Source organism: Pseudophryne corroboree, chromosome 7, assembly GCF_028390025.1.
Source record: "Pseudophryne corroboree isolate aPseCor3 chromosome 7, aPseCor3.hap2, whole genome shotgun sequence".
Taxonomy (NCBI): Eukaryota; Metazoa; Chordata; class Amphibia; order Anura; family Myobatrachidae; genus Pseudophryne; species Pseudophryne corroboree.
Window position 1 is genome coordinate 270,438,588 of NC_086450.1, and position 27,319 is coordinate 270,465,906.

At 46.1% G+C, this 27,319-nt stretch overlaps 1 protein-coding gene across 1 annotated transcript in view; it reads left to right on the plus strand.

Annotated features, from left to right (window-relative positions):
- DNAH7 (dynein axonemal heavy chain 7) overlaps positions 1 to 27,319 on the plus strand; it is a 1,092,938-nt gene that overhangs the window by 669,635 nt on the left and 395,984 nt on the right. The window contains exons 36-37 of the mRNA XM_063934143.1: positions 24,283 to 24,438; positions 24,869 to 25,037. Coding sequence (XP_063790213.1) covers positions 24,283 to 24,438; positions 24,869 to 25,037 — 325 coding nt within the window. The remainder of the gene's footprint in view (positions 1 to 24,282; positions 24,439 to 24,868; positions 25,038 to 27,319) is intronic.

Consider the following 27,319-nt stretch of genomic DNA (forward strand, 5'->3'; position numbering starts at 1 on the left):
TTCTTATGGTCAGTCAATACCGAAATAGTATGCTTTGCTCCTTCCAGCCAATGCCTCCACTCCTCAAAAGCCCACTTTACCGCCAGTAACTCCCGATTACCAACGTCATAATTGGATTCAGCGGAGGAGAACTTCCTGGACATAAAGGCACAAGGATGTAAGTCCAAAGACACCGGATCCTTTTGAGAAAGGACAGCCCCCACTCCAACCTTTGAGGCATCAACCTCCACAACAAAGGGCAATTCCGGATTAGGATGTCTGAGGACTGGAGCTGAGACAAAGGCTTGTTTCAGAGCCCGGAAGGACAACTCAGCTTCATGCGACCAGTTGGTAGGATCCGCTCCTTTCTTTGTCAGAGCCACAATGTGAGCAACCAGGTCAGAAAAAGAATGAATGAACCTCCTATAATAATTCGCAAACCCTAAAAAGCGCTGAATTGCTTTTAAATTGGTGGGTTGCGCCCAATTAAGGATGGCCTGAAGCTTCTTAGGTTCCATGGAAAATCCCTGAGGGGAAATTATGTACCCTAAAAAAGATACTTTCGTGACGTGAAATTCACACTTCTCCAGCTTGGCATATAAATGATTCTCACGTAACTTTTGAAGAACCAGACGCACCTGTGTGATATGTTGTTCCATTGATTCAGAAAAAATCAAGATGTCGTCTAAATAAACGACCACGAATTTCCCTAGGAAGTCACGGAGCACATCGTTAATGAGGTCTTGAAAAACTGCTGGAGCATTAGACAGGCCGAACGGCATCACCAGGTATTCGTAGTGACCCGACTGAGTACTGAAAGCCGTCTTCCACTCATCTCCAGATTTAATTCGGATGAGGTTGTAAGCTCCTCTCAGGTCAATTTTAGAAAAAATTACAGCAGAACGTAACTGATCAAAGAGTACAGAAATCAACGGCAAAGGATAGGTGTTTTTGACTGAGATTTTATTCAAGGCTCTAAAATCTATGCATGGTCTAAGCGAGCCATCCTTTTTCTCCACAAAGAAAAAAACAGCACTTAAAGGGGAGTTTGATGGTCTAATAAAACCTTTCTGTAAGCTCTCCTGAACATAGTCATTCATAGCCGAAGTTTCTGGCCCGGACAATGCATATAATCTCCCCTTTGGCAATGCGGCACCAGGGATTAGCTCAATAGCACAATCATAAGGCCGATGGGGAGGCAGAATGTCCGCATTGCCTTTGGAGAATACATCGGCAAACTCCTGGTATTCCACAGGAATGAGTTCTGGAATGATAGCTGCTACTCTAACTGGAAACGAAATACATTCCTTAGCACAAAAAGTACCCCATTGTGAAATCTTCCCGGACCGCCAATCAATGGTGGGATTATGAAAGGCCAGCCAAGGGTGACCCAGAACAACTGGAACTGCTGGGCAATGTGTTAGATAGAACTCGATCTTTTCGGAATGTAAAGCTCCTACTGTAAGTACTACGGGAGGTGTACGGTGAGTAATAACCCCGTTGGAAAGTGGACTCCCATCTAAGCCATGCATGGTGACACACCTACCCAATGGTAACTGAGGAATGCCTAAGGCCTTAGCCCAAGTTAAATCCATAAAGTTTCCTGCAGCTCCACTGTCAACAAAAGCCGACACCAAAGAACTGAGACTGCCCATGGAAACCTTAACTGGGACTAAAAGAGAGTTATTCGAGGAGATAAGCTGCAGACCTAGGTGAACCCCCTCACAATTCACCTGGTCAAAGCGTTTCCCGACTTGTTCGGACAGTTACAAGCAAAATGTCCCTTACCACCACAGTACAAACAAAGACCGGAATTTTGCCTTCTGGCCCTTTCCTCAGGAGACAGCCGGGAGAGACCCATATGCATGGGCTCCTCTACGTCTTCTGGAATGGAATAAACACAAGGACTTGACCTTACAGGTGTTCCTCTTTCAGCCCTTCACTCTCTGAGACGACGATCAATCTTAATAGAAAGCTCCATGAGTTTATCGAGAGTCTCAGGAGCGGGGTACTGGAGGAGACTGTCTTTAATAGACTCTGATAAGCCGAGGCGAAACTGACTGCGCAGGGCTGGGTCATTCCAGCCACAGTCGTTCGACCAACGGCGAAACTCAGTACAATAAACCTCTGCAGGATTTTTTCCTTGTTTGAGAGCGCGCAGCTGACTTTCAGCGGACGCCTCTCTATCTGGGTCATCATACAAAAGCCCTAAAGACTTAAAGAAAGCGTCTACTGACAACAACGCAGGATCCTCTGCCCTTAAACCGAACGCCCAGGTCTGAGGATCCCCCTGGAGTAAAGAAGTAATAATCCCAACCCGCTGAGATTCAGAACCAGAGGAAGTAGGTCTTAAACGGAAATAAAGTTTACAGGATTCTTTAAAACTAAAAAATTATTTTCTATCGCCAGAAAAACTGTCAGGCAAATGCATCTTTGGTTCAGGGACTACCTTTGGGGAGGCTCGCAAAAGATCTTCCTGTGACCTCACCCGAAGAGAAAGATCCTGAACCATCTGAGTAAGTTCTTGAATCTGATTGACTAAGAGCTGGCCAGGGTTTGGCCCTAAACCTGTCGGATTCATGAGGCCAAAAAATTTTAACAAAAACTGAATGAGAGGAATAAATTAAAGCCCTGTTTAATTTTAATTTTTTGGTATGGCCGGTAATAATGTTATGATTCCAGCACTCTGGTCTGAGGAGATCTTTTTGCGAGGACCGGAGCACTGGAACGAAATGCTGGGGAAGGGAGCGGGAATGGAAAATAGCCCCTGGCGCCCTAACTCCGTTGTCTCACCCGTGCTGTCGGAAATCCCCTGCGAGACTATGGTTGCTTGAGCCCATGGCAGCCGCGTTTGAAGGGCGGATTATGTCTGCCCAACTCCGATGCCCCCCCAGGTCTTAATGAGAGACAAAGGGAAATCCGAGACAGGGTGATAACAAGGGGCCCTCTGACTAAACAACCAGGCCAGGGGCTACAAGCTAACTTAAAACTAGAATATGTGCGGAAACACCGCCAGGGAAAAGGACAACCAAAATATCCACTTGTCCACTTCTCCTACCCAGCACCGCCGAGTTCCAGAGAGGACTTGTGGAAGCGGAACCCTCCGTAAATGCTCCAAAAACAGAATATATAAAGATAAAGCGGCTGGGCTGCAACACACGGCAGAGCCGCAACTCACGGAACACCACTCGATATACAAAGGTGATCAGTCAGGACAACTGGGGACCAAACGACTTCCTGGGATGAGATGATAACTCCCGAATACAGGACTTCTGAGGACAGGAATGACCGGATACAGCAGAACTGGAACAGACTCTCAGCAAACCAAACCAGCATGCAGGAAGCTATTACCGGCGTCTGTGAGAAGTACTGGGAAGGTATTTAACAGGGAGTCCTCCAATCAGCTGATTGGGAATAAATGCAGTGCAGCTGCCTTGCTGCACGGCCAGAGGACAAGTGTGTGTGCTTGTTAATTAGGCCCTGCAACGGGGAACGCGGTCCGCCCGTGGCGTCCCCGTTGCTAGGGTCCGTGCGGCTCAGCGCGCCCGGCGTCTAGCGTTGCTAGGGAGCCGGCGGCTGAACGCGCACGGCGTCCCTAGTTGCTAGGCGCCGGGCCGCGCGGACATGCGGACCCCGGCGCCTAACACTCATATTGCTTATTATAGTAATGTATAACCTGTGACTGATTGCTAGTGTGATTGCTAACTTTACTATAATTCTGTTATTTTTTTCTGTCTATTCCGATCCTTAATGCTGGTGCAAAGCAGGGTAGGGTCGGATTGTATGTCACTTTAACAAAATTTAAAGTGATTACAGTCACAAATTGTGTAGATTACACTGTACAAGTGTGTGATTATTTATCATGTATAAGAGCTGCAAGGGTGAGGAAAATACACTCACAGCAGCACCAACACTCATATCATGTTTGTCTTGCAAAGCTGTGTTAACCTCTCAGGATCTGTTTCAGAATGGTTTGTGTGTAAATTGTTTTAGCTTTCACCAAAGTCTCTTGGAAAATACAAGACAGACACAGGTGCAAGAACCCCCATGGGCTACGTTTGCACAGACATTATCCAGTATAGCTGAGCAGATAATTCCAACTTCTGTACCAGGGATAGGTTACACTATTATCCTTTACATGCAGCAATCCATCTGCGGTTTATCACATCCAGCAGGGGAAGCAGGAGCCTCTCAACAAAAACAGGCTGAAAGGCCAATGGTAAGTAAATCACATAGACATGAAACAACATCTTCACAATCTACAGATGTTTCAGATGAGGATTCGTCGGAGGATGAAGACTCATTACATTCCGGTTCTGCATACGAAGAAGAGGAGGAAGGTTTCAGCTTAGTGGACATATCTTAATTAATTAATGCAATGAAAGCCATTCTATCCTTAGAATACTCAGCAGAGCCTGTGTTAAAATCCAAGGCACCTGTGTTTAAATGTCCCAAAACAGTTAAGACTGAGTTTCCTGGGTCAGAACAGCTGATGGAAATTATGGAAGAGGTTTGGGCTATGCCCAGTAAGAAATGTAAAGTTCCAAAGAAATGGAATTCCAATTATCCTTTTCCGGCTGAGGACTGTTTAAAGAGAGAGGTGGCCCCAAAAGTAGATACACATGTCATTCGATTAGTGCGGAAAGCTACATTATCTCTGCCTTCAACATCATTAAATGATGTCACGGATAGGAGAGTTGATGGTTTTATAAAAAAACAATTTTTTCCTGTCTGGGGCAATCCTAAAACCAGCTATGGCTTCAGCCTGGATGGCAAAAGCAGTGGCTGCCTGGGCTGATGCATTGGAAGGAGATCTTTCAATGGCATCTAGTGAGCAAAATTCCCATGTTGCACATATTAAGCAAGCTGCAATGTTTTTGGAAGAAGCAACCTTGGATATGGGTACAGTTGCCTCTCAGGTAGTAGCTGCTCACAGAGCAGTTTAGCTACGTACATGGAAAGTGTCACAACTGAGGGCCTGAGCTGACGGGAGGCAGCCTCAGTTGTAGGGGCTGAGATGGAACGGAACCTGGGAGGTTGTATCAGACCCCTAGACATGTAAGTAACATGTAGAATAACTGCCCGAAGGCGTGACCACGACAACCAGGATAAAAGTCAAAGATGTTTATTATGACAAACTCCGTAACACAGCAGCAGTAAGGGAAACATAAAAGTCAACAGAGGATAAATACAATTCCTGGGTACTACAGGGTGGCAAGGGCCACAGGCACTGGTAGAGTGAGACAGTTCTTATAATCTTCTAGTTGGAAAGTCCTTACCAGGCCTGACTGTAGCAATGGAGAGAACCCAGGATCGTACCAGCTGGTGTTCCAGGAAAGGCTGGGTTGCTGAAGATAAAACGGCTGCTGTGGATACTGGCTGGAACCAGACTGTTGTTGGTACGGAGTGGATACTGGCTGGAACCAGTTAAATAATAAACGAACTTGAGAGCGATGAAATAATAATGAAGTTTGGAGTTTGAGAGCGGTGAAATAATAATACCGGTGGAGAGTGGTAAACTGCAGAAAGGACACCGGCCCTTTAAGAGAAGCTGTACACTGCTGGAAGCTGGGCTGGAAGCAGGTGATTGATGAAGTTTGGAGTTTGAGAGCGGTGAAATAATAATACCGGTGGAGAGTGGTAAACTGCAGAAAGGACACCGGCCCTTTAAGAGAAGCTGTACACTGTTGGAAGCTGGGCTGGAAGCAGGTGATTGATGTAACTGGAAACAGGTGAGTCCAGAATGGATCGGAGAGTCAGGCTACACCGCAGATGGAATGCTGGTGCGGGTCTCTATAGCAGAAGTCTGGAGACAGGAGCTGGAACCTGGAAGACAACCACAGGAGAGAGACAAACTGGAACTAGGTTAGACAACCAAAGCACTGACGCCTTCCTTGCTCAGGCACAACCTATTTATACCTGCAGCAAGGAAGGCATTGGCTAGACAATTATGCAAATTAATAAAACTGACAACGGATTGGTAGGAATGATCAGCTGACAGAATCCAAGATGGCTGCGCCCATGCAGACACTTGGAGGGAAGTTTGATTTGTAATCCATGTGAGAATTGAAACAGTAATGGCGACGCCGGCCACAGGAGACAGGAGACGCCAGACTGACAAGCGCACATTTAACCACGCGGGCACAGCGGAGGCCGCGGCTGATGAAATCACCACTCTGACATTCTGCATGTGGAAACTCAGGAACAGCGGGATCCGGTCCTGGAACGCTGAGCCAGCCTTAGGAGGCCTCTGAAGGGTAAGTAATGGCGTCCAGATACCCGGATCGTGACAGCACCCCCCCCTTTAGGAGTGGCCCCAGGACACTTCTTAGGCTTTAAAGGAAACTTTGCGTGGAAATTTCGGACCAAGGCAGGAGCATGGACGTCTGAGGCATTGGTCCAAGAGCGTTCTTCAGGACCATAGCCCTTCCAGTCAATAAGGTATTGTAACTGACCGTAACGGAAACGTGAGTCCAAAATCTTGGCCACCTCGTACTCGACTCCCCGTTGAGTCTGAACTTTGGGAGCTGGAGGAAGTGCGGAATGAAACCGATTCAGGATCAGCGGTTTCAACAAAGAAACATGAAATGTCCTGGGTATTTTCAAGAAGGATGGTAACTGTAACCTGTAGGCAACAGGATTGATGACTTGTTCAATCTTGAAGGGTCCGATGTAGCGAGGTGCAAATTTCATGCTGGGAACTCTCAACCTCAAATTATTCGTGGACAGCCACACACGATCACCCACCTTGAGAGCAGGAACCGCTCTACGCTTCCTATCGGCAAACTTCTTATACCTGAATGAGGCTTTAAGCAGGGCTGCGCGGACGTTCCTCCAGTTATTTGAAAACTGACGCAAGGTGACATCCACTGCTGGAACAGAAGTTGCGGGAAGCGGTTGGAATTCTGGGACTTTAGGGTGGAATCCATAATTAATGAAGAATGGTGTAGAAGAAGATGAGGAATGGTATTGATTGTTGTGGCTGAACTCGGCCCAAGGAAGGAGTTGAACCCAGTCATCTTGAGAGGAAGACACATATATACGGAGGAAGGCCTCCAAGTCCTGATTCACCCTCTCGGTTTGACCATTGGTCTGAGGATGGTAAGCCGTGGAAAACTTTAACTTGACTTGGAGGGCTTGACACAAACTTCGCCAAAATTTGGCTACAAATTGTACTCCACGATCCGAGATGATCTCTTCAGGAAGACCGTGAAGTCGGAAGATCTCTTGTATAAACACTTGAGCCAACTTGGAAGCTGACGGAAGACCGGTGAGAGGGATGAAATGTGCCATCTTGGTGAACCGGTCAACTACCACCCAGATGGTATTAAACTTGTTGCAGATAGGTAGATCGGAAACAAAGTCCATCGACAAATGGGTCCAAGGTCGACGGGGAACAGATAATGGAACCAGTTGCCCCGCAGGCGACTGGCGGGAGACTTTGTGTTGGGCACACTTTGGGCAGGAGGTAATAAATTCCATAACGTCCTTCTTTAGAGTTGGCCACCAGTAGGACCTAGAAATAAATTCAAGGGTTTTCTGAATGCCTGTATGTCCAGCAAAACGGGAAGCATGGGCCCAATGCATGAGCTTCTTCCTTAGAACTGGCTTAACAAAACTTTTCCCTGGTGGAGGCGTAGAGTCCATCCCTACCGTGGAGAATGCCAACGGATTAATAATAGGATGCTTGTCTGCAGACTCGGACTCATTTTCTTGCTCCCATGAGCGGGAAAGGGCATCGGCCTTACGATTCTGAGAACCCGGACAGAACTGGAGTTTAAAGTCAAACCTAGAGAAGAAAAGTGCCCATCTGGCCTGACGAGGATTCAGACATTGTGCGCCTTTGAGATATAAAAGATTTTTGTGGTCGGTAAGTATGGTGATTGAGTGGGAAGCTCCCTCCAACAGGTATCTCCACTCCTCCAGAGCGAGCTTGATGGCTAGCAACTCCTGATCGCCAATGGCATAGTTGCGTTTAGCTGGGGAGAACTTCCGGGAGAAGAAACTGCAAGGATGTAGATGTCCATCTTTGGCCCTCTGGGATAACACTGCTCCTACTCCAACGGAGGAGGCATCTACCTCTAAGATAAAAGGAGAGTCGGTGTCGGGCTGTTTCAGAACTGGTGCAGAGATGAACCGTTGCTTCAGAAGGTGAAAGGCCTGTGTAGCTTCCTCGGACCACTTGGACGGATTAGCACCTTTCTTGGTTAATGCAGTGATAGGCGCCACAATGGTGGAAAAGTCTCGTATAAATTTTCTATAATAATTGGCGAACCCTAAGAACCTCTGGACCCCTTTGAGGCTTAAGGGTATAGGCCAATTCTGGATTGCTTGGAGTTTCTCAGGATCCATCTCTAGTCCGGAACCGGACACAATGTAACCTAGAAACGGAATGGTTTTAACTTCAAACACACACTTCTCCAATTTACAATAGAGGTGATTGACACGGAGACGGGAAAGAACCTCTTTTACCCAGAAACGATGATCTTCGAGATTATTAGCAAAGATGAGGATGTCGTCTAGATAAACCACGACATGGCGGTACAAGATGTCCCTGAAAATCTCATTCACGAAGTGCTGGAAGACTGCTGGAGCATTGCTCAATCCGAAGGGCATGACGAGGTACTCATAATGTCCGTCACGGGTGTTAAAGGCGGTCTTCCACTCGTCACCCTCACGGATTCGGATGAGATTGTAGGCACTTCTCAAGTCCAGCTTTGTGAAAATAGTTGCACCACTAACTCTATCAAAGAGCTCGGTAATCAGGGGTAAAGGGTATCGGTTCTTGACGGTAATGTCGTTCAGACCTCTGTAGTCGATGCACGGACGCAGACCACCGTCTTTCTTCTTAACGAAGAAGAAGCCTGCGCCGGCTGGAGAAGAAGATGGTCGGATGAAACCCTTCGCCAGGTTCTCTTTGATGTACTCTTCCATGGAGTGTGTCTCAGGCAGAGACAACGGATAAGTTCGGCCTCGCGGTGGAACCTTCCCTGGAATGAGGTCGATTGGGCAGTCCCATTCTCTATGAGGAGGAAGGATATCAGCAGAGGCTTTACTGAACACGTCCGTGAAGTCTTGATATGGAGGAGGCGGAACATCAGATGACCTGGGGAAGGAAGAACAAACAGGAAGAACTTTGGCTAAACAAGTCTCAGCACAGGAGGGACCCCATGCCAGTATTTGCGTAGTCGTCCAGTCAATTGATGGGTTGTGGAGACGGAGCCATGGAAGGCCTAAAACCACTGGATGTGTGGCTCTTGGAATCACTAAAAAAGAAATATACTCAGAATGAAGAACTCCCACTCTCAGACGAACTGGAAGTTAACTTAAGGAACTTAAGGAAATGACTGCGTCAAAAATCTTGCTGCCATCCACGGCAGTCAAAGAGATGGACGAGGACAGTCTCTCGGTGGGTAGGGACCACCGTTTAACATAAGCTTCGGTTATGAAATTCCCAGCTGCTCCGGAATCAAGGAGGGCAATGACGTTCCTGTAACGTTGAGCAATTTGGAGCGACACTGGGAGGTTACAGTCATGAGGAGATGGAGAGGAGATCATTACTCCTAGCCGGCCCTCTCCTTGGCGAGCTAGGATCTGGAGTTTCCCGGACGTTTGGGACAGGCATTGATAGTGTGCGACGGAGCTGCACAGTAGAGACAGAGAGACTCAGAGAGACGTCTTCGGCGCTCAGCGGGAGATAGACGGGAACGACCAATTTGCATAGGCTCATCCTTGGATGGTGATGGTTGACGAGGAGGAGGAGCAGAAGATTTAGGAGTAGATGATCTTCCTCGCTCAGTTGCTCTCTCTCTGAAACGTAGATCAACCTTCGTGCAAAGAGAAATTAGCTCATCCAACTTAGAGGGCAAGTCTCTGGTAGCTAACTCATCCTTGATGCGTTCTGATAAGCCATGCCAGAATGCAGCATACAGGGCCTCGTCGTTCCATGCCAGTTCGGATGCCAGGATTTTAAACTGTATAAGATACTGTCCCACAGTACGTGTTCCCTGGCGTAAACGGAGAATCTCAGATGAAGCAGATGTTATCCGGCCTGGCTCGTCGAAGATGCGCCTGAATGTAGCTACAAAGTCAGTATAGGAGGATAGCAGGGGATCAGACTTCTCCCATAAAGGTGATGCCCAGTCAAGGGCTGAGCCACTGAGAAGGGAGATGATATAGGCAATTTTGGTACGGTCACTGAAGAAATTGCCAGGTAGAAGCTCAAAGTGGATTTCACATTGATTGAGAAATCCCCTGCAGAACCTTGGAGATCCGTCAAATTTTGCTGGCGTTGGAAGATGAAGATGTGGACTGGAAATGGGTAAGGTGGGTGGGGTTACAGCTGGTGTCACTGTAGTGGACGCACCGGACGTGCCAGGTCCACGGAGGGTCGTTTGAATCCCATCCAGCCGTGTAGAGAGATCCTGGAGACAGCGGATGATGTGGCCCTGTGCAGCCTCCTGATGTTCAAGTCGGGCTGCCAGTTCTTGCATTGGCCTGGCCGCTTGATCCTGGTCTCCGGCTGGATTCATTAGGTCAGTGCTTACTGTCACAACTGAGGGCCTAAGCTGACGGGAGGCAGCCTCAGTTGTAGGGGCTGAGATGGAACGGAACCTGGGAGGTTGTATCAGACCCCTAGACATGTAAGTAACATGTAGAATAACTGCCCGAAGGCGTGACCACGACAACCAGGATAAAAGTCAAAGATGTTTATTATGACAAACTCCGTAACACAGCAGCAGTAAGGGAAACATAAAAGTCAACAGAGGATAAATACAATTCCTGGGTACTACAGGGTGGCAAGGGCCACAGGCACTGGTAGAGTGAGACAGTTCTTATAATCTTCTAGTTGGAAAGTCCTTACCAGGCCTGACTGTAGCAATGGAGAGAACCCAGGATCGTTCCAGCTGGTGTTCCAGGAAAGGCTGGGTTGCTGAAGATAAAATGGCTGCTGTGGATACTGGCTGGAACCAGACTGTTGTTGGTACGGAGTGGATACTGGCTGGAACCAGTTAAATAATAAACGAACTTGAGAGCGATGAAATAATAATGAAGTTTGGAGTTTGAGAGCGGTGAAATAATAATACCGGTGGAGAGTGGTAAACTGCAGAAAGGACACCGGCCCTTTAAGAGAAGCTGTACACTGCTGGAAGCTGGGCTGGAAGCAGGTGATTGATGAAGTTTGGAGTTTGAGAGCGGTGAAATAATAATACCGGTGGAGAGTGGTAAACTGCAGAAAGGACACCGGCCCTTTAAGAGAAGCTGTACACTGCTGGAAGCTGGGCTGGAAGCAGGTGATTGATGTAACTGGAAACAGGTGAGTCCAGAATGGATCGGAGAGTCAGGCTACACCGCAGATGGAATGCTGGTGCGGGTCTCTATAGCAGAAGTCTGGAGACAGGAGCTGGAACCTGGAAGACAACCACAGGAGAGAGACAAACTGGAACTAGGTTAGACAACCAAAGCACTGACGCCTTCCTTGCTCAGGCACAACCTATTTATACCTGCAGCAAGGAAGGCATTGGCTAGACAATTATGCAAATTAATAAAACTGACAACGGATTGGTAGGAATGATCAGCTGACAGAATCCAAGATGGCTGCGCCCATGCAGACACTTGGAGGGAAGTTTGATTTGTAATCCATGTGAGAATTGAAACAGTAATGGCGACGCCGGCCACAGGAGACAGGAGACGCCAGACTGACAAGCGCACATTTAACCACGCGGGCACAGCGGAGGCCGCGGCTGATGAAATCACCACTCTGACATTCTGCATGTGGAAACTCAGGAACAGCGGGATCCGGTCCTGGAACGCTGAGCCAGCCTTAGGAGGCCTCTGAAGGGTAAGTAATGGCGTCCAGATACCCGGATCGTGACAGAAAGCTGATTCAGAATTTAAAAAGGTATTGGAGTCTTTACCCTTTGCTAGAGATATGCTTTTTGATAAAGGATTAACCAGTATTTAGGAGTCAGAAGCAGACTCCAAGAAAGTGAAGTTTCCTTCCACATACAAATTCAAGCCTAAAATTCCAGCTTTTCGGCCGAAAAGGGAAAGCAAAAGGAAAAGGTGATGGCAAACAGTCCCAATGCAACAAGTCTGGTAAATGTAAAAAGCATTGGGCTACCAGAGGACTGGCTTCTAAAACAGAAGTTAAGCCATCAGTCTGATGGTTCGGGCCTCCACCTGGGGGATCCCAGAGTGGGAGGCCGACTTTTTCAATTTGCACAGATCTGGCAGCAGTCTACCACAGATGCCTGGGTGCAAGAAGCGGTATCTCTCGGTTATGCACTTGCTTTCAAGAAACGCCCTCCTCAAATATTTTTTCGTACCAGCCCATCTTTAGTAGAGACGAAGGCCGGGGCTTTGCAAGGGGCAGTTCAGAAATTGCTTCAGTCAGGAGTAATTATTCCAGTTCCTCCTACACAACGGGGATAGAGGTTTTATTCCAACCTGTTTCTAGTACAGAAGCCAAATGGGTCGTTCTGGCCCATACTCAATCTCAAAGTGCTGAACAAGTACATTTGGGTGCCTTGGTTTAATATTGAGACTTTACGTGCCAGCATTTTGGCCATGGAGCCAGGGGATTTTATGGTATCCCTGGTTACCCAGGATGCTTACTGTACCTAAATGTTTCTATAGCCTTGTCCCACCAGTGCTATCTCAGGTACACTATCCTACAACAACATTTTCAGTTCCAGGCCCTTCCATTTGGATTGGCCACAGCCCCCAGAGTATTTACCAAGATTATGGTGGTAATGGCAGCAGGTCACTAACAGGGGGGGCTGCGCTAGGCAGCCCTGCAAAGAGCTTTTTAGGAAGATTCAAGGGCCGCATCACTGTTTATGTCATTCCTACATTCTGTGCTGCGGCCCCATCACCTCCCCAGCAGCACTGCATACTCCCGCGGCCGGGTTCCCGGGTCCTTGCAGCAGAGGCGCACCGGTCTTCAGGCACACCACCGCTGATACTCCTGGATCACGTGGCTGCACATCAGGGAGGAGGTAAGAGGGTCCCCCAGGTGGGACCCGCCAGTAAATCGCGGTCCGGTCGCTGTCCCAGGAGATGGACCACGCTGCTGGCGTGGACACTGTACTGCACAGGGATCCTACTATGTCCACCAGGGCAGGGAGCACAGGTTGGATTTACTAAAATCTGTTTTACATAGGCTCTACAGTACCCGGTGGTGAGGACCAGCATAGGGGTAAGGCGTTGACCTGTAGCCCCTCCCCCAGCTCTGGGCGCCATCTACTGCTGGTGTTCCCACCCTGGAGCTGCATTTCACTCTCCCTCACTCCCTGACATAGATTTTGGCGCCATCTTTCCACAAGTTGCTGGGCTGATCTACAGGATTGCAGGGCACTGTCTCCTCTCTAAAGCCGCCTGTCTCATCAGCACTGTGCATTTACAGGCACTTAAGTATTCTTCATGTCATTTTAGACAGTGTTAGTTAAGAACAAGTGTACTGCTACATGAATATTTAGTACAAGTATTCTGTGATATACATCTAATATCTACTGTGCCTTGTTATATCTATATACATACATACATATCTATATGTAATTTTACTAGTCCAGTGCAGTTTTATTGTTTATCTGTAATAACTTCTGCATTGTACCTGTGACTGAGTGTGCCTGTAGCTGCTGTGTGGGTTTCATTCCTGTGTATCACCCTTCTTGCTATCACTATATTCTGTACCCTGGGGGCCTAGGTGCGTCAGGGTCTCATATATATATATATATATATATATATATATGAGTCCCTATATATATATATATATATATATATATATATATAGTGTAGCACTATATATATATATATATATATATATATAGTGCTACACAGTGTATACTGTTTGCTTTTTTTTTACTGTATATTTCAGTCACCTCATACCGCTTTAATCCTCTGTTTGTGCCTAGTATTGTACTGTTACCCTCTAAGGCTACATTCCCTATAATGTCTGCCACACAGGGCGGGAAATCCGTGGACGCTTCTGCATCATGCAGTGCTGGCACCAAGGATTTACCTGAGGGGGAAGTTTTAGCTGATGGTTCAGGCACTGGGTGCCATAAATCTCCCAGTCAGACTACGGCACCTGTGGCCAATCAGGAACCACCCTGGGCAGCATTCTCAAGTATGCTGAATACGCTTGTGAAACATCTTACGCCCCCTGTGGGACCTCCTGTGCCAATGCAGCCACATATCTCTGTAGTTAATCCGCCCTGGGCGGACACTCTGTCTACTCAGTTACAACAATGAAATCAATCTTTGTTTAGACAAAAGTCTACCAGATGCCCCTCTGGGGTCAAGGGGTCAACTAAGCGGACCATTTCTTCCTCACAATCCACTAATATTTTAGATAATTCTTCTGATGAGGATGGGGAATATACTGATCCGTCAGACACTGATACAGTCGCTTCTGAAGAGGAATCTGCAACCCAGGTTGATGTTCCTGACCTAGTGGAGGCTATTAAGCTGATTCTCCAAATTGATGTTGAGATCGATCCCACTACTGCGTCTAAGAAACCTGATAAGTTCAAACATCAGAAGGTTACTAAAGTAGTCTTACCACATTGTGACCATTTAATTGACATACGTCAGGAATCCTGGTTGTCTCCAGGAAAGAAATTTATCCTGTCTAAAAAGATGCTACTTCGTTATCCTATCCCTGCAGAGTTGAGTAACAAGTGGGAAACCCCATCACCGGTGGACTCTCATGTTGCCCGCTTTGTGGTATCATCTACTCTGCCATCTCACCACTGTCACCTCACTGAAGGAACCGACAGATATGCGTGTGGAGGGATGCCTGAAGTCTATTTACTCTCTTACCGGTGCTGTACATAGACCCACTATAGCAGCCTCCTGGGCCGCGAAAGGTATTGAAGCATGGGTTCAGGCAATTGAGGATGATATGCCTCAGGATATTTCTGACACTGCCAGACAATATCTGTCTCATATTACCACAGCCTCCCACTAGATTCAGGAGGCGGCTTCTGAGGCAGGTGCTATGGCAGGTCTACTATGTTTATACTGGCTCGCCGAATTCTGTGGTTGAGGTCCTGGAAGGTGGACCTAGACTCCAAAAAGACCTTGGAGGTGCTCCCTTTTAAGGGAGACATCATTTTTGGGGAGGATCTTAATAAGATTGTGACTGACTTGGCAACTGCTAAGACTGCGTTTCTCCCAAGTACTAATCCTTCTGCACCAAAGGCAAAGAGTACCACTTTTCGTTCCTTTCGACCTCCAGAGAATGCAAAGGGTCAGGCGTACCTGAGACAGGCTTGTACTTCCAAATCCACTAAGCCCAAACCTAAACAATCTTGGGCCGCCCATCAGCCTCCTTACAAACAAGACAATCCTGCTGCATGATGGGGCGGGCCTCTCCCCTGGGGGACCCTAGGGTGTGAGGCCGACTTCTGTAGTTCGCCCAGGCTTTGATAAATACCACTTCGTATGCCTGGGTGCGTGAAGTTTTCTCTCACGGGTACGCAGTGTCTTTCAAGAGACGTCCTTCTCGCCAGTTCTGCATGATGGTTATCCCTTTGGATCCATTGAAAGCGCAAGTTCTACACTTGGTTGTGCGATCCCTCCTGGACACAGAAGTGGTAGTGCCAGTACCTCTGTCCCAGAGAGGCAGTGTATACTATACTATTCGACCCTGTTTCTAGTTCCAAAGCCAAATGGGTCATTCCGGCTTATACTTAACCTCAAAGCATTGAACATATTTGTGAGAGTGTCCAAATTCCGTATGAAAACTCTGCGCTCTGTTGTACTGGCCATGGAACCCGATGACTATATGGTATCCCTGGACATACAGGATGCTTACCTGCATATACCTATTGCCGTCTCGCATCAACAATATCTGCGGTTTGCTATTGGCACCCTCCATTATCAGTTCCAAGTTCTGCCATTTGGACTGGGCACGGCCCTTCGGATCTTCACCGAGGTCATGGCTGTGATCACGGCCCTTCTCCGCCATCAGTGAATCAGGATCCTGCCGTATCTGGATGACTTGCTGATCCTGGCAAACTCCCAAGATGTTTTCCTCAGTCATCTGGAACTGACGGTCCAATTCCTACAGGCCTACGGGTGGCTCATCAACTGGAAAAAGTCCTCGCGGGTCCCTGCTCGGAGCATGGTGCACCTGGGGGCACTGCTGGTCACACACAGCCATAGATTGGGGGTCATTCCGAAGTTGATTGTAGCTGTGCTAAATTATGCACAGCTATGATCAGGCACTCAGACATGCGGGGGGATGCCCAGCACAGGGCTAGTCCGCCCCGCATGTCAGTGCCGCCCCCCCCCCCCCACACACACACACAGAAATGCAAGATGCTTTTGCATTTGAGTAGTAACTCCCGGACAGCGCAGCTCCTGCGGCTCACCGGTAGAACCCCTTCGTTACCTGGGTCGCAGCGGCTGCGTGTGACGTCACAAGCCGCAGCCCGCCCTCCCAATGGTCCGGCCACGCCTGCATTGGACGGACCAGCCCCCTCCCGCCTAGAGACTGCCTGCCTGTCAATCAGACACAGGCAATCGCTAGGGAAGAACGGCCTTCGGCCAACCAGCATGCGCTGGCGCACTGCGGCTTCAGCGCATGCGCAGATCCGACCCGATCGCTGCACTGCGATAAACTGCAGCGAGCAATCGGGTTGGAATGACCCCCCATTCTTCCTGTCTCCAGAGAAAGGCCTGAAACTTCAGGACAGGATCAGTTACTTCCTCTCTCGCCCAAGAGTGTCGATACACTCGGCGATGCAAGTACTAGGCCTCATGGTGTCAGCTTTCGGCATGGTAGAGTACGCTCAATTTCATTCCCGCCCTCTGCAGAGGTTAATCCTCTCCGAGTGGGACGGCCTGCCCCATCGGATCAGGTCTCAAATGATCTCCTTGACTCCGGAGGTTCGTCTGTCACTGAACAGATGGCTACAGGACCAACAGTTGAGCAGGGGCTGTCTCTTCTGGATCTCCAATTGGGTCCTCCTGACAACGGATGCCAGTCTGCGGGGTTGGGGTGCGGTGTTGGAGCAACACTTTCTCCAGGGTCGGTGAACCAGGGAGGAATCTCTCTTCCCGGAAAAACATTCTGGAATTGCTGGCCGTGTTCAATGCGTTGACGCTTGCCCTGCCTCTGATACAGAACAGGTCTGTTCAAGTACAATCAGACAATGCCACCACGGTGGCGTACATAAATCATAAATCATCAATGCGGCACTTGAAGCCGCATGGCAGTGTTGAAAGTATCAAAAATCTTCTTTTGGGCGGAACGCCATCTGCCAGCGATATCGGTAGTGTTCATGCCTGGAGTCCTCAACTTGGAAGCGGATTTCCTCAGTCGTCAGGACGTTCACGCCGGAGAGTGGAGTCTTCACCCAGAAGTCTTTCAACTCCTAGTGGACAGGTGGGGCCTACCAGATGTAGACCTGATGGCGTTTCGACACAATCACAAGGTTCCGGTCTTCGGATAAAGGACAAGGGATCTTCCAACAGCATTTGTGGACGCAATGGCAATTCCATGGAACTTTCGGCTGCCATACGTGTTCCCTCCAATGTCACTCCTTGCCAGGGTACTATGGAAGTTCAAGCAAGAAAGAGGAATACTACTTCTAGTCGCTTCAGCGTGGCCCAGACGGCATTGGTTCTCAGACCTACAAGAGCATCCTCTTCTACTTCCTCAACACCCAGATCGCCTCGTTCAGGGCCCTTTTGTCTATCCGGAGCTGGCCAGACTGGCTTTGACGGCGTGGCTCTTGAAGCATCACTCCTGAGGGCCAAAGGACTCTCCGAAGCAGTTATATAAACTATATTGAAGGCCCGCAAACCGGCTTCTGATTTATTACAGGGTCTGGAACTCTTTCTTCACATGATGTGCTGCTAAGAATTATGATGCCTATCCGTTCAGAACTTCCAGGCTTTTGGCTTTTCTGCAACAAGGCCTAGATTTAGGCCTTCTTCTGGCCTCCCTCAAGGTTCGTATATCTGCCTTGTCGGTGTGGCTTCAGAGAGAAATTGCATCTATTCCTTATGTTCATACTTTCACTCAGGGTGTTTTACGGATTCAGCCTCCCTGTGTCCCTCCTGTGGCTCCATGGGATCTGCCTGTTATCACAACCTTATGCACAGGCTGGTCTTCCAGCTCCTGCTGTTATCAAAGCCCATTCTACTCGGTCTGTAGGACCTTCTTGGGCGGCCCACCGTGGCGCATCCGCTGAACAATTGTGCAAGGCGGCTACGTGGTCCTCCTTGAACACGTTCATTAGGTTCTATGCCTTTGATACTTCCGCCTCCCAGGATGCTTCCTTTGGAAGCCGAGTTCTTGTGCCCACTATGGTGCGTCACCTCCCTTGGGGGATGTATTACCTTTGGAGTCCCAGTGTACCCCGCTGCAGAAAAGGAGATTTATGGTAGACTTGCCATAGTTAAATCTTTTTCTGCGAGTTACACTGGATTCCACAGGGCGCCCACCCTGACGCACTTAGCTTCTTTCTGTTTGTTTGGCATTAGTCGCTGGTCCCTACTCCTGTCATGAGAATATGGTTCTATGTGGCTAACATCTGCCGTCTCTTTTACCTGCTACTGCATTGGACTGGTTAACGAAACTGAGCTCCAGTGCCCGTAGGCAGGGTTATAGAGGAGGCGGTGCAGTGCATCCTGGGAACAGTGAAAGCTTTAGCCTGTTGGTGCCTCAGATCAAGATCCAACTCTACACCCTGATGTATTCCCTGTGAAATCCAGTGTACCTCGCAGAAAGAGATTTAACAATGGTAAGTCTACCATAAATCTCCTTTTTTCCTTACTTCAACAATCTTTTAATCCTGGCTCAATCTCAGGAATTGCTTCTGTGTCATCTGCAACAGACAATAGCGTGTCTACAGATGCACAGATGGCTCATACATTGGGCAAAATCGTCTCTGGTTCCGTCACATCGGATGACTTACTTGGGGGCTGTATTGGATTTGAGTCTTCAGAGAGTAACTTTACCTCTGAGCAAAATAGCCAAAGTTCAGTCAAGGATTCAGGAGCTGCTACACAGTCGAAAGGTATCCATTCATGCAGCAATGCAAGTGATGGGATTGATGGTGTCAACATTCGACATGGTAGAGTAAGCTCAGTTCCATTCGAGGCCTCTGCAACATTTGATCCTTACCAAGTGGAATGTTTTTCATCAGATGATAAAAACGAAGACTATGGTCCTTACTCTGGAAGTAAGGAAGTCAGGAAGTCATTAGCCTGTTGGTTACAGACATCCCATCTGGACAAAGGGAGACCCTTTTGGATATCAGATTGGGAAATTCTGAAAACGGATGCCAGCCTCCAGGGCTCGGGTGCAGTGTCAGGAAGGATTTGTTTCCAGGGGCAGTGGACCAAGGAAGAAAGTTTCCTGCCAATAAATATATTGGAACTCCGGCCCATATACATGGCACTGATTCAGGCAAAGGACATCTTTCAGGGGAAACTAGTTCAGATCCGCTCGGACAATGCGACGGCAGTAGCGTACCTCAACCATCAGGGAGGAACTCACAGCCAGAAAGCAATGAAGGAGGTAAGTCACACGTTAAAGTGGGCAGAACTTCATCATCCAGCCTACAATGCCTTGGGATTTAAGTTTAGACCTAAAGGCCCTTCAAGTTGCCCCATTTGAACCACTTAAAAAAGTGGATCTTAAATGATTGACAGCTAAAGTTCTCTTTCTACTAGCCATGGCTTCAGCTAGAAGAATTTCAGATTTAGGGGCATTGTTATGTCGTCCTCCATTTCTGATTATTTTTATCCAGATAGAGCAGTTCTCAGAACTAAATCTGGGTATCTTCCTAAGGTGGTGTCTAAATTCCACCTTAACGGGGAAATTGTAGTCCCGGCCTTCCAGGGGTCGGACCTTTCTGCGGGAGATGTATCGTTGGACGTAGTCCGTGCCTTAAGGATCTACGTAAATTGTACCAGTGCCATCAGAAAGACAGATTCTTCGATCTCTATGGATTTCTCAAGAGAGGATGGCCTGCTGATAAGCAGACACTGGCGAGGTGGCTTCGGATGACGATTTCAGAAGCATATTCTCAAGCTGATCTCCCTGTTCTGGCTAATGTCTCTGCTCACTCTACTCGTAAGGTAGGTCCTTCTTGGGCAGCACAACGTGGTGCTTCAGCAGAACAGATATGTTAGGCAGCCTCATGGTTTTCCATTAACACATTCATTAGACAGTATGCCATTGATACCTTTGCCTCTCAGGATGCTGAATTCGGGCGAAAGATTCTCCTGTCCAATCAGGAGCGTCCCCACCACTAAATTGCTTTGGGACATCCCAATGTTATCCTGTGGATAACCTGTGAACCCTGCTGGAGAAATCTACATTATGGTAATGGTAATGGTTGATAACGGTATTTCTCCTAAGTCCACAGTATCCACAGGGATCCCCCCCTGACACACCTGATTTGAGGATCCTTTGACTCAGTAACCTCTTCCTTCTTTTATGGTAGGGTGTGCATGTGTGTTCTTCTCGCCTGATTAGGGCTCTCTGTGATGCTCCTGCCTTGAGCTTTGGAAAAACAACTGATTTGCCTGAGCCAGGAGGTGGGAATATATGGATGGGCCCGTTGCATGCTGGGAGGCCGAAAAGCTTAACCGTTTGGTGCAAATCAGCTGTCGCATCATCATATCCCAATGTTATCCTGTGGATACTGTGGACTTAGGAGAAATACCATTATTAACGGTAAGTTCTTACCATAACGTATATTTAGCTATCATCATCATAGGCTCATCTCCAGTAAAGTCCTCTCATCTCTTCGTTCAACCACTGTAAAAGAAATCAACCTATTGACTTAGAATAGAGAACAGTGTAGGATACACCATAACAATAAAACAAAGTAAACAGTTTCTTATCCCTACTGTTTGTATCTCTATTCCTAATAAACACACCTTATCATATAATCTACTTATTCCATAAGAAATGTTAGTAAAAGTTCACCCTTTTACCACCCCCCACGTAAACCAAATGTGTATGTATGAACCTTCCTATTTCTAAAATAACACATCCATTCACACATCCACTCAAATCTAATGTTGCCAATTTTGTGAGTGGTACGAAACATATAAATCTTCTTGTACATCCCATAATATTAACAAGTCTTTAAGTCTATCTTTGTTATAACTTAAGGATAAACTACAGGATAGTTTCTTATCTTGTCAAACTTTGATACAACTTTACTCTTGAATAATGGTATATTGTAGCTGTTCAATACAGCACTCTTCCTCCATCTTCTTGGGAGCAAACAATGAATTAAAACCTTTTTTCAGTAACAGGCCACATTTCCATCTGCTGGCAAGTGTAACAGCTTTTTGCAATGTTTCTGACCATAGTCAGAATTTAGACAATCCCTTTAACTTGAGCTTGCTGGTCTGAATGGGCTGAGGGATGTTCGACAAGTATCCAAGAATAGGTATTGGCCACAGTACAGCAGTATTGTACCCCCCAAGTCCAGTGTCCAAAGATCCAATAAAGTCATTCTACTACACCTTTTCTGTATGCTCCTCTCGATAGATAGACCCTATATCTCCAGTGAACTTCTTGCGAAAATTTACCAAATGCAATGTTTCGCTTTTTCCACGATTTCTCTTATCATCTGGTTGGTCATGGGAATGGCTTTCTGTCCACAGGCATAGGTTTCTTCAGCTCCCCTATATCCACTTTGGGCATGGGCTCACTCTCCCAAGTTGTATAGTTCTGTTTGTTCTTCAGGGATAAGCGCCACTGCTCTGACTTGAACAATTGCATCCACAACTTCATTGCCTTCGAGTCCAGTGTAGGCATTGACATGGTTCACCGACACAGGCCTCTGGTTGCATTGACTTCAGATTTAGTTACACAAGATGGGGCCACTTCCTATTTGTATGGGTGGAAGTACTTTTTCTTCACTCTCAAAGTTTACCATGCCTGCAATGTGTGATACCTCTTGGGAAGTTTCTTGGCTTGATAATCCTCCTCTCTCTTGGAGATACCATTTCTATTTTATCAGTGTCTGTTTCTGGGCTACAGCTGTGTGGGCCCCCAAACCTTCTTGCCTGACTCAACCAACTACTGGCAAGTCAGTTATTATGGTAACTGGCTGTTGTTTGGTGGTGTTTTCCACATGTTACAATGCTGTATGTGCTGTCATTAATGTCTTCTCCAAGGAGGTATATCTGGCTTGTGCTGCTGCAAACTGCTTGGCTCAGAACCCAAAGGGAATTAATGGCTTTTCTCTCTTTATGGGACCCAGGGCATTATTCGCCTAGGCTGCTTGAAATGCATCTTCCTGTTGGCTGGTCCACGCAATCCCAGAATTCTTGCAGGTCACATTGTAGATGGGCCTGAGGATTAGGCCCAACTGAGGTACCCTTAAGTCTCTTGCATCTCTTACATCCTTGTACCTTCATTTTAAATTTCCCCAACCCAGGTTGTGGTTGCAGCATAAATAGTACAACATAGGTTTTCATCCGTCCTCTTTTTGTGCACGTTATTCTCCAGTTAAAGTCTCTATTTTATGTGCTTCTCTGGAAATATCCAATAAATTATTCTGCTGTGATCTCTGCAGCAATCAGCACCTCAGCTTATAAGTGTGCATCTTTCAGTGTTTCGAAACCATTGACTGATAAGGTTTTGTCAGGAAATACATTTAATTAATTTCATTATCACAAAATCTGTGTCAGTGTCATTGTAGCAATTAGCTGAAAATGTTAACTTTTAATAATTTTTTAACCAAACTCAAGTCCTGATGGACCTTGGCTATTAAACCAGACTATTTCAGGCAAATATTGAACAATAACTGTTGCACACTGTAACGTATTGTAATTTGAACTAGACTCTAACTAGAAATCACTGTCTAACCTCACCAAGATGTTATTATTAAATAATCTATGGAATCATTCAACCAACTAAGATGTATAGCAAATGTGTTTGTGATCTTACAATATCAGCAACATTTTCCAGTTAAAATGAATAAATATATGTTTTATATATATATATATATATATATAAGAATCCACGGCACTCACCATTACCAGGAGAGGGGTGCACTCACGTACTCCCCAACCCCAGGTTGGGATGCAGTGGACTGTGACCACCTGCTCAAATGTACATATACAGAGAACCCTGCACTCTCCTTAGTAGTTTTATTCACCTTAATGCTTTAATACGTAACTGGATAAATAATGGAGTCTTAGTTCATGAATTGTACAATGCATTTAAGCGTGCAGCCCACTTCACGGGAGCCCACTTCATGAGACCTGGCAAAGGCTATCTCATGAGAGAAAATGTGCTTACAGATGGAGCCACGCTAATTGCAGCTCTGTCTGCGACTAGGCGCACCGGGCGGGGCACACCGCCGGGAATATATATAGTACAGCCAATAAGAGCACCCCGGAAAAGAGCTGGAAGCAGAGTGATAATCTCCAGGAGTAATTGGGAAAGAGTAGCCCATAGGCTATTATGAACCCACTTGCTGGCACAAGGTAAGTATACATTGGTTGCAGGGTATGCGGTGTGTACCTTCCCTGGATCCAGGTACCTGTGTACACACAACTTATTTCTATCTTCAAAATTCAAATATATGCCTCCCTACAAAAAACAAAACAAACAAACATTGTGAGCTCATGAACAGATTCTATTTTTGAATCAGCATTAAAACCCTTCTATTTCTCGTCTAATTTTATAGCTGTTGAAAATATTGGTGCAATTAAAGTAATACTTATAGGGATCATTTATATTTTCCAGAGCAGATAGGAAAGAACATAAGAAACTATTTTTGCATTATTTTTTCCCCATTTCTTCATACCCTGTTATGGTCCACTGTCTGAAACAAATGTTCCCTATAGTTGTACCCTAAAGCATAATAATGTTTAAACTATGTTGCTGAAATGACTGTACATTGTGATGTGAGGCGCACCCTGATGCACAAAGTACCCGTTCTGTGACGCTTGATGCAGTGACGGCTTCAAAGTGTCAGTGATTGACAGTCTGATGCCATTTAGGGGTGGGGAGAGGATGGTGATGGGCTCCATTTGTGAATATGGGTGTGGTGTTGTTACTGGGAGAGAAGAGGCAAGGGATCTCCGTCGTGGAAACACAGAGATTTCCTGTCCTCTGCGACAGATAGGTTGGGCGTCTCCATGGGTACTGCAAGCCTCTGAATGAGGGCCATTGTCATTTGATAGGATACCTTTTTTTTTACTTAACTGCAATAGTTTTTTTTTACCTACTACAATGGTTTTTACTTAACACAATAAAGGTCACAAAAAAATAATTTTATTCATCTTTGAAATATTTGCTTCTAGGATTTCTTGCTAAATAATTTGGATAAAGAAATATACAAACCTCTGATGATCAACTTCTCGGCTCAAACATCAGCAGCACAAACTCAAAGCATTATAATGTCCAAGCTTGATAAGAGAAGAAAAGGAGTTTTTGGTCCTCCACTGGGAAAAAAAATGGTAACACTTATAGTTCTGTGTAACAGTTTATGTGAATCTGTCTACACTGGACATTAATAAATATTACTTGTTTTGTTAAATATCATAATATATTTTTCATATTTGCACATACAGATGTAGGCATGCTCATCATTGCCACGATGCATACGAGCAGGCATACGTATCGCAGCAAGACACGTATGTGTCGCACTGCCACTAAGTGTAGTCATTGTATTTTAATATAATACATTGCTAGGCTTCATTCATTTGTTTTCTAAGTGTTTTTAAATGTGAAACTACTTAATAAAAACAAAACAGAAAAATAAAAAAACCTTAATTTTACCTTTCAGTCCCCTCAATCATCATTTTACTAGGCAGCCTTACTGGATGTTTACATTGTGACTTGGCAAGTGCATTTTCAGTGGTTATGTAATTATGTATTTGTTTATAGGTTGTATTTGTGGATGATGTGAACATGCCAGCCCGAGAGGTGTATGGCGCTCAACCACCTGTAGAATTGCTTCGTCAGTGGTTAGACCATTGGAACTGGTATGATCTGAAAGATTGTTCGATGATCAAGCTAATTGATTTACAAATCATGTGTGCTATGGGACCAGCAGGTAAAAGCAATAAAAAGGCAGGAATATTCAATAAATGTATTACATGTCAGCTTTCATTCCCACATAACAGGAGATGTATCAAACTTTTGAAAGAGATAAAGTATAGAAGTTGTCCATAGAAACCAATCAGCTTTTAGCTTTCATTTTATCTAGCACAGTTTATAAAATGACAGCTAGAAGGTGATTGGTTGCTATAGTCAACTTCTCCACTTTGTCTCTTAAAGGTTTGATACATCTCCCCATTAGTTAGAACTCTATGCTAAACCACATGGAATAGTTAAGTCTGGGTAAGAAAATACTAAATGTCCCAACAAACACTGAGGGGTAAATTTACTAAAGCTTCTAAAACAGAGAATTGGTGATGTTGCCCATAGCAAACAATCAGATGCTGTCTATCATTTCTATATTGCCGTTTAGAAAATGAAAGACAGCATCTGATTGGTTGCTATGGGCAACATCACCAATTCTCTGTTTTAGTAAATTTACTCCTGAGAGTACTGTTAATGACTTGTACAAATGAAAGGATAAACAATACTTGCATACTTACAGTAGCTGTCTTTGGTGGTCAATCCGAGTTGTTCGCTCGCTGCCGATTTTTGCAGTGCAGCGATCAAGTGAAAAAACAGCAAAAATGCGCATGCGCATGGTACGCAGCGCGCATGCGCTAAGTACTTTCACACAAAACGTAGATTTACACAAGCTCGAACGACGTTTTTTCATCGCTCGAGTGATCGTAGTGTGATTGACAGGAAGTGGGTGTTTCTGGGCGGAAACTGGCCGTTTTCAGGGAGTGTGCTAAAAAAACGCAGGCGTGCCAGGTAAAAACGCAGGAGTGGCTGGAGAAACGGGGGTGTGGCTGGCCGAACGCAGGGCGTGTTTGTGACGTCAAACCAGGAACTAAACGGACTGAGGTGATCGCAGTCTAGGAGTAGGTCTGGAGCTACTCAGAAACTGCAAGGAATTATTTAGTAGCAGTTCTGCTAATCTTTTGTTCGCTATTCTGCTAAGCTAAGATACACTCCCAGAGGGACGGCGGCCTAGCGTTTGCAATGCTGCTAAAAGCAGCTAGCGAGCGAACAACTCGGAATGAGGGCCTTTGCACGCTTTATTGTGTTTTTTGCTCTTGGGAATGACACTGCATGGCAATTGTGGGTTGGAGAGGGAGCTCATTTTTGTTCTATGGATTATGATCCCAACAGAATTTATAAACTGTCCACATGTTTCAAATGAAATGCTAACAAGGGGGTAACAACATAAGCAATTGATTTATGTGATGTTACTGTATAAATATGGATGGTCCGTGAAAAAAGCTGCATGTCTGGAAAATATCTAAAAGAACTATCTTTAATGGTTTGTGCTTTTCCTTTTATCACCTAAATTTTTTTCATTTAGCCATCATTTATGTATTGTATTAATTGCTAAAGTGTAGTCTTAGCACTGCATTTCCACATAGATTATAAAGTAAATGAGATTCTGTGCAGATTAATTCAAAGGTGCAGCTAAAATCCGTATTTATAAGTGCAAACCCCTCTGCACTCAAGATATACAATTTGTCAAAAGGAAAAGAAAACACAGACTTAGGGAGTCATTCCGACCTGTTCGCACACTGCTGTTTTTCGCAAAGCAGCGATCAGGTCACTACTGCGCATGCGTATGCACCGCAATGCGCAGGCGCGTCATACGGGTACAGAGCGGATTGTTGCTGAGCGATGGATTTAATGAAGAATCCATTCGCACAGCTGATCGCAAGAAGATTGACCGTTTTCTGGGAGTGTTTGGGAAAAACACAGGCGTGTCCAAGCGTTTGCAGGGCGGGTGTCTGACGTCAATTCCGGGACCGGACAGGCTGAAGTGATCGCAGCGGCTGAGTAAGTTCAAACCTACTCAGAAACTGCACAAAATGTTTTTGCAGAGCTCGGCTGCACAGGCGTTCGCACACTTGCAAAGCGAAAATACACTCCCCTATAGGCGGCGACTATCTGATTGCAGCGCTGCAAAAAGTAGCTAGCGAGCGATCAACTCGGAATGACCCCCTTAAAGCGCTCCAATAGAAAGCCCAAGTTTACACACTAACACCAAATGGATGAATAATAAAAGTATAATACCGTAATTTGAGTATATCACATATGTTGACAATTTTTCAAAACATTCAATCAGAATTCAGCGTTGGCTTTTCTGAGATCTATATGAGATTGTAACCCCTTCACATGCATATGAGATTGTAACCCCTTCACATGCATATGAGATTGTAACCCCTTCAATGGATATGAGATTGTAACCCC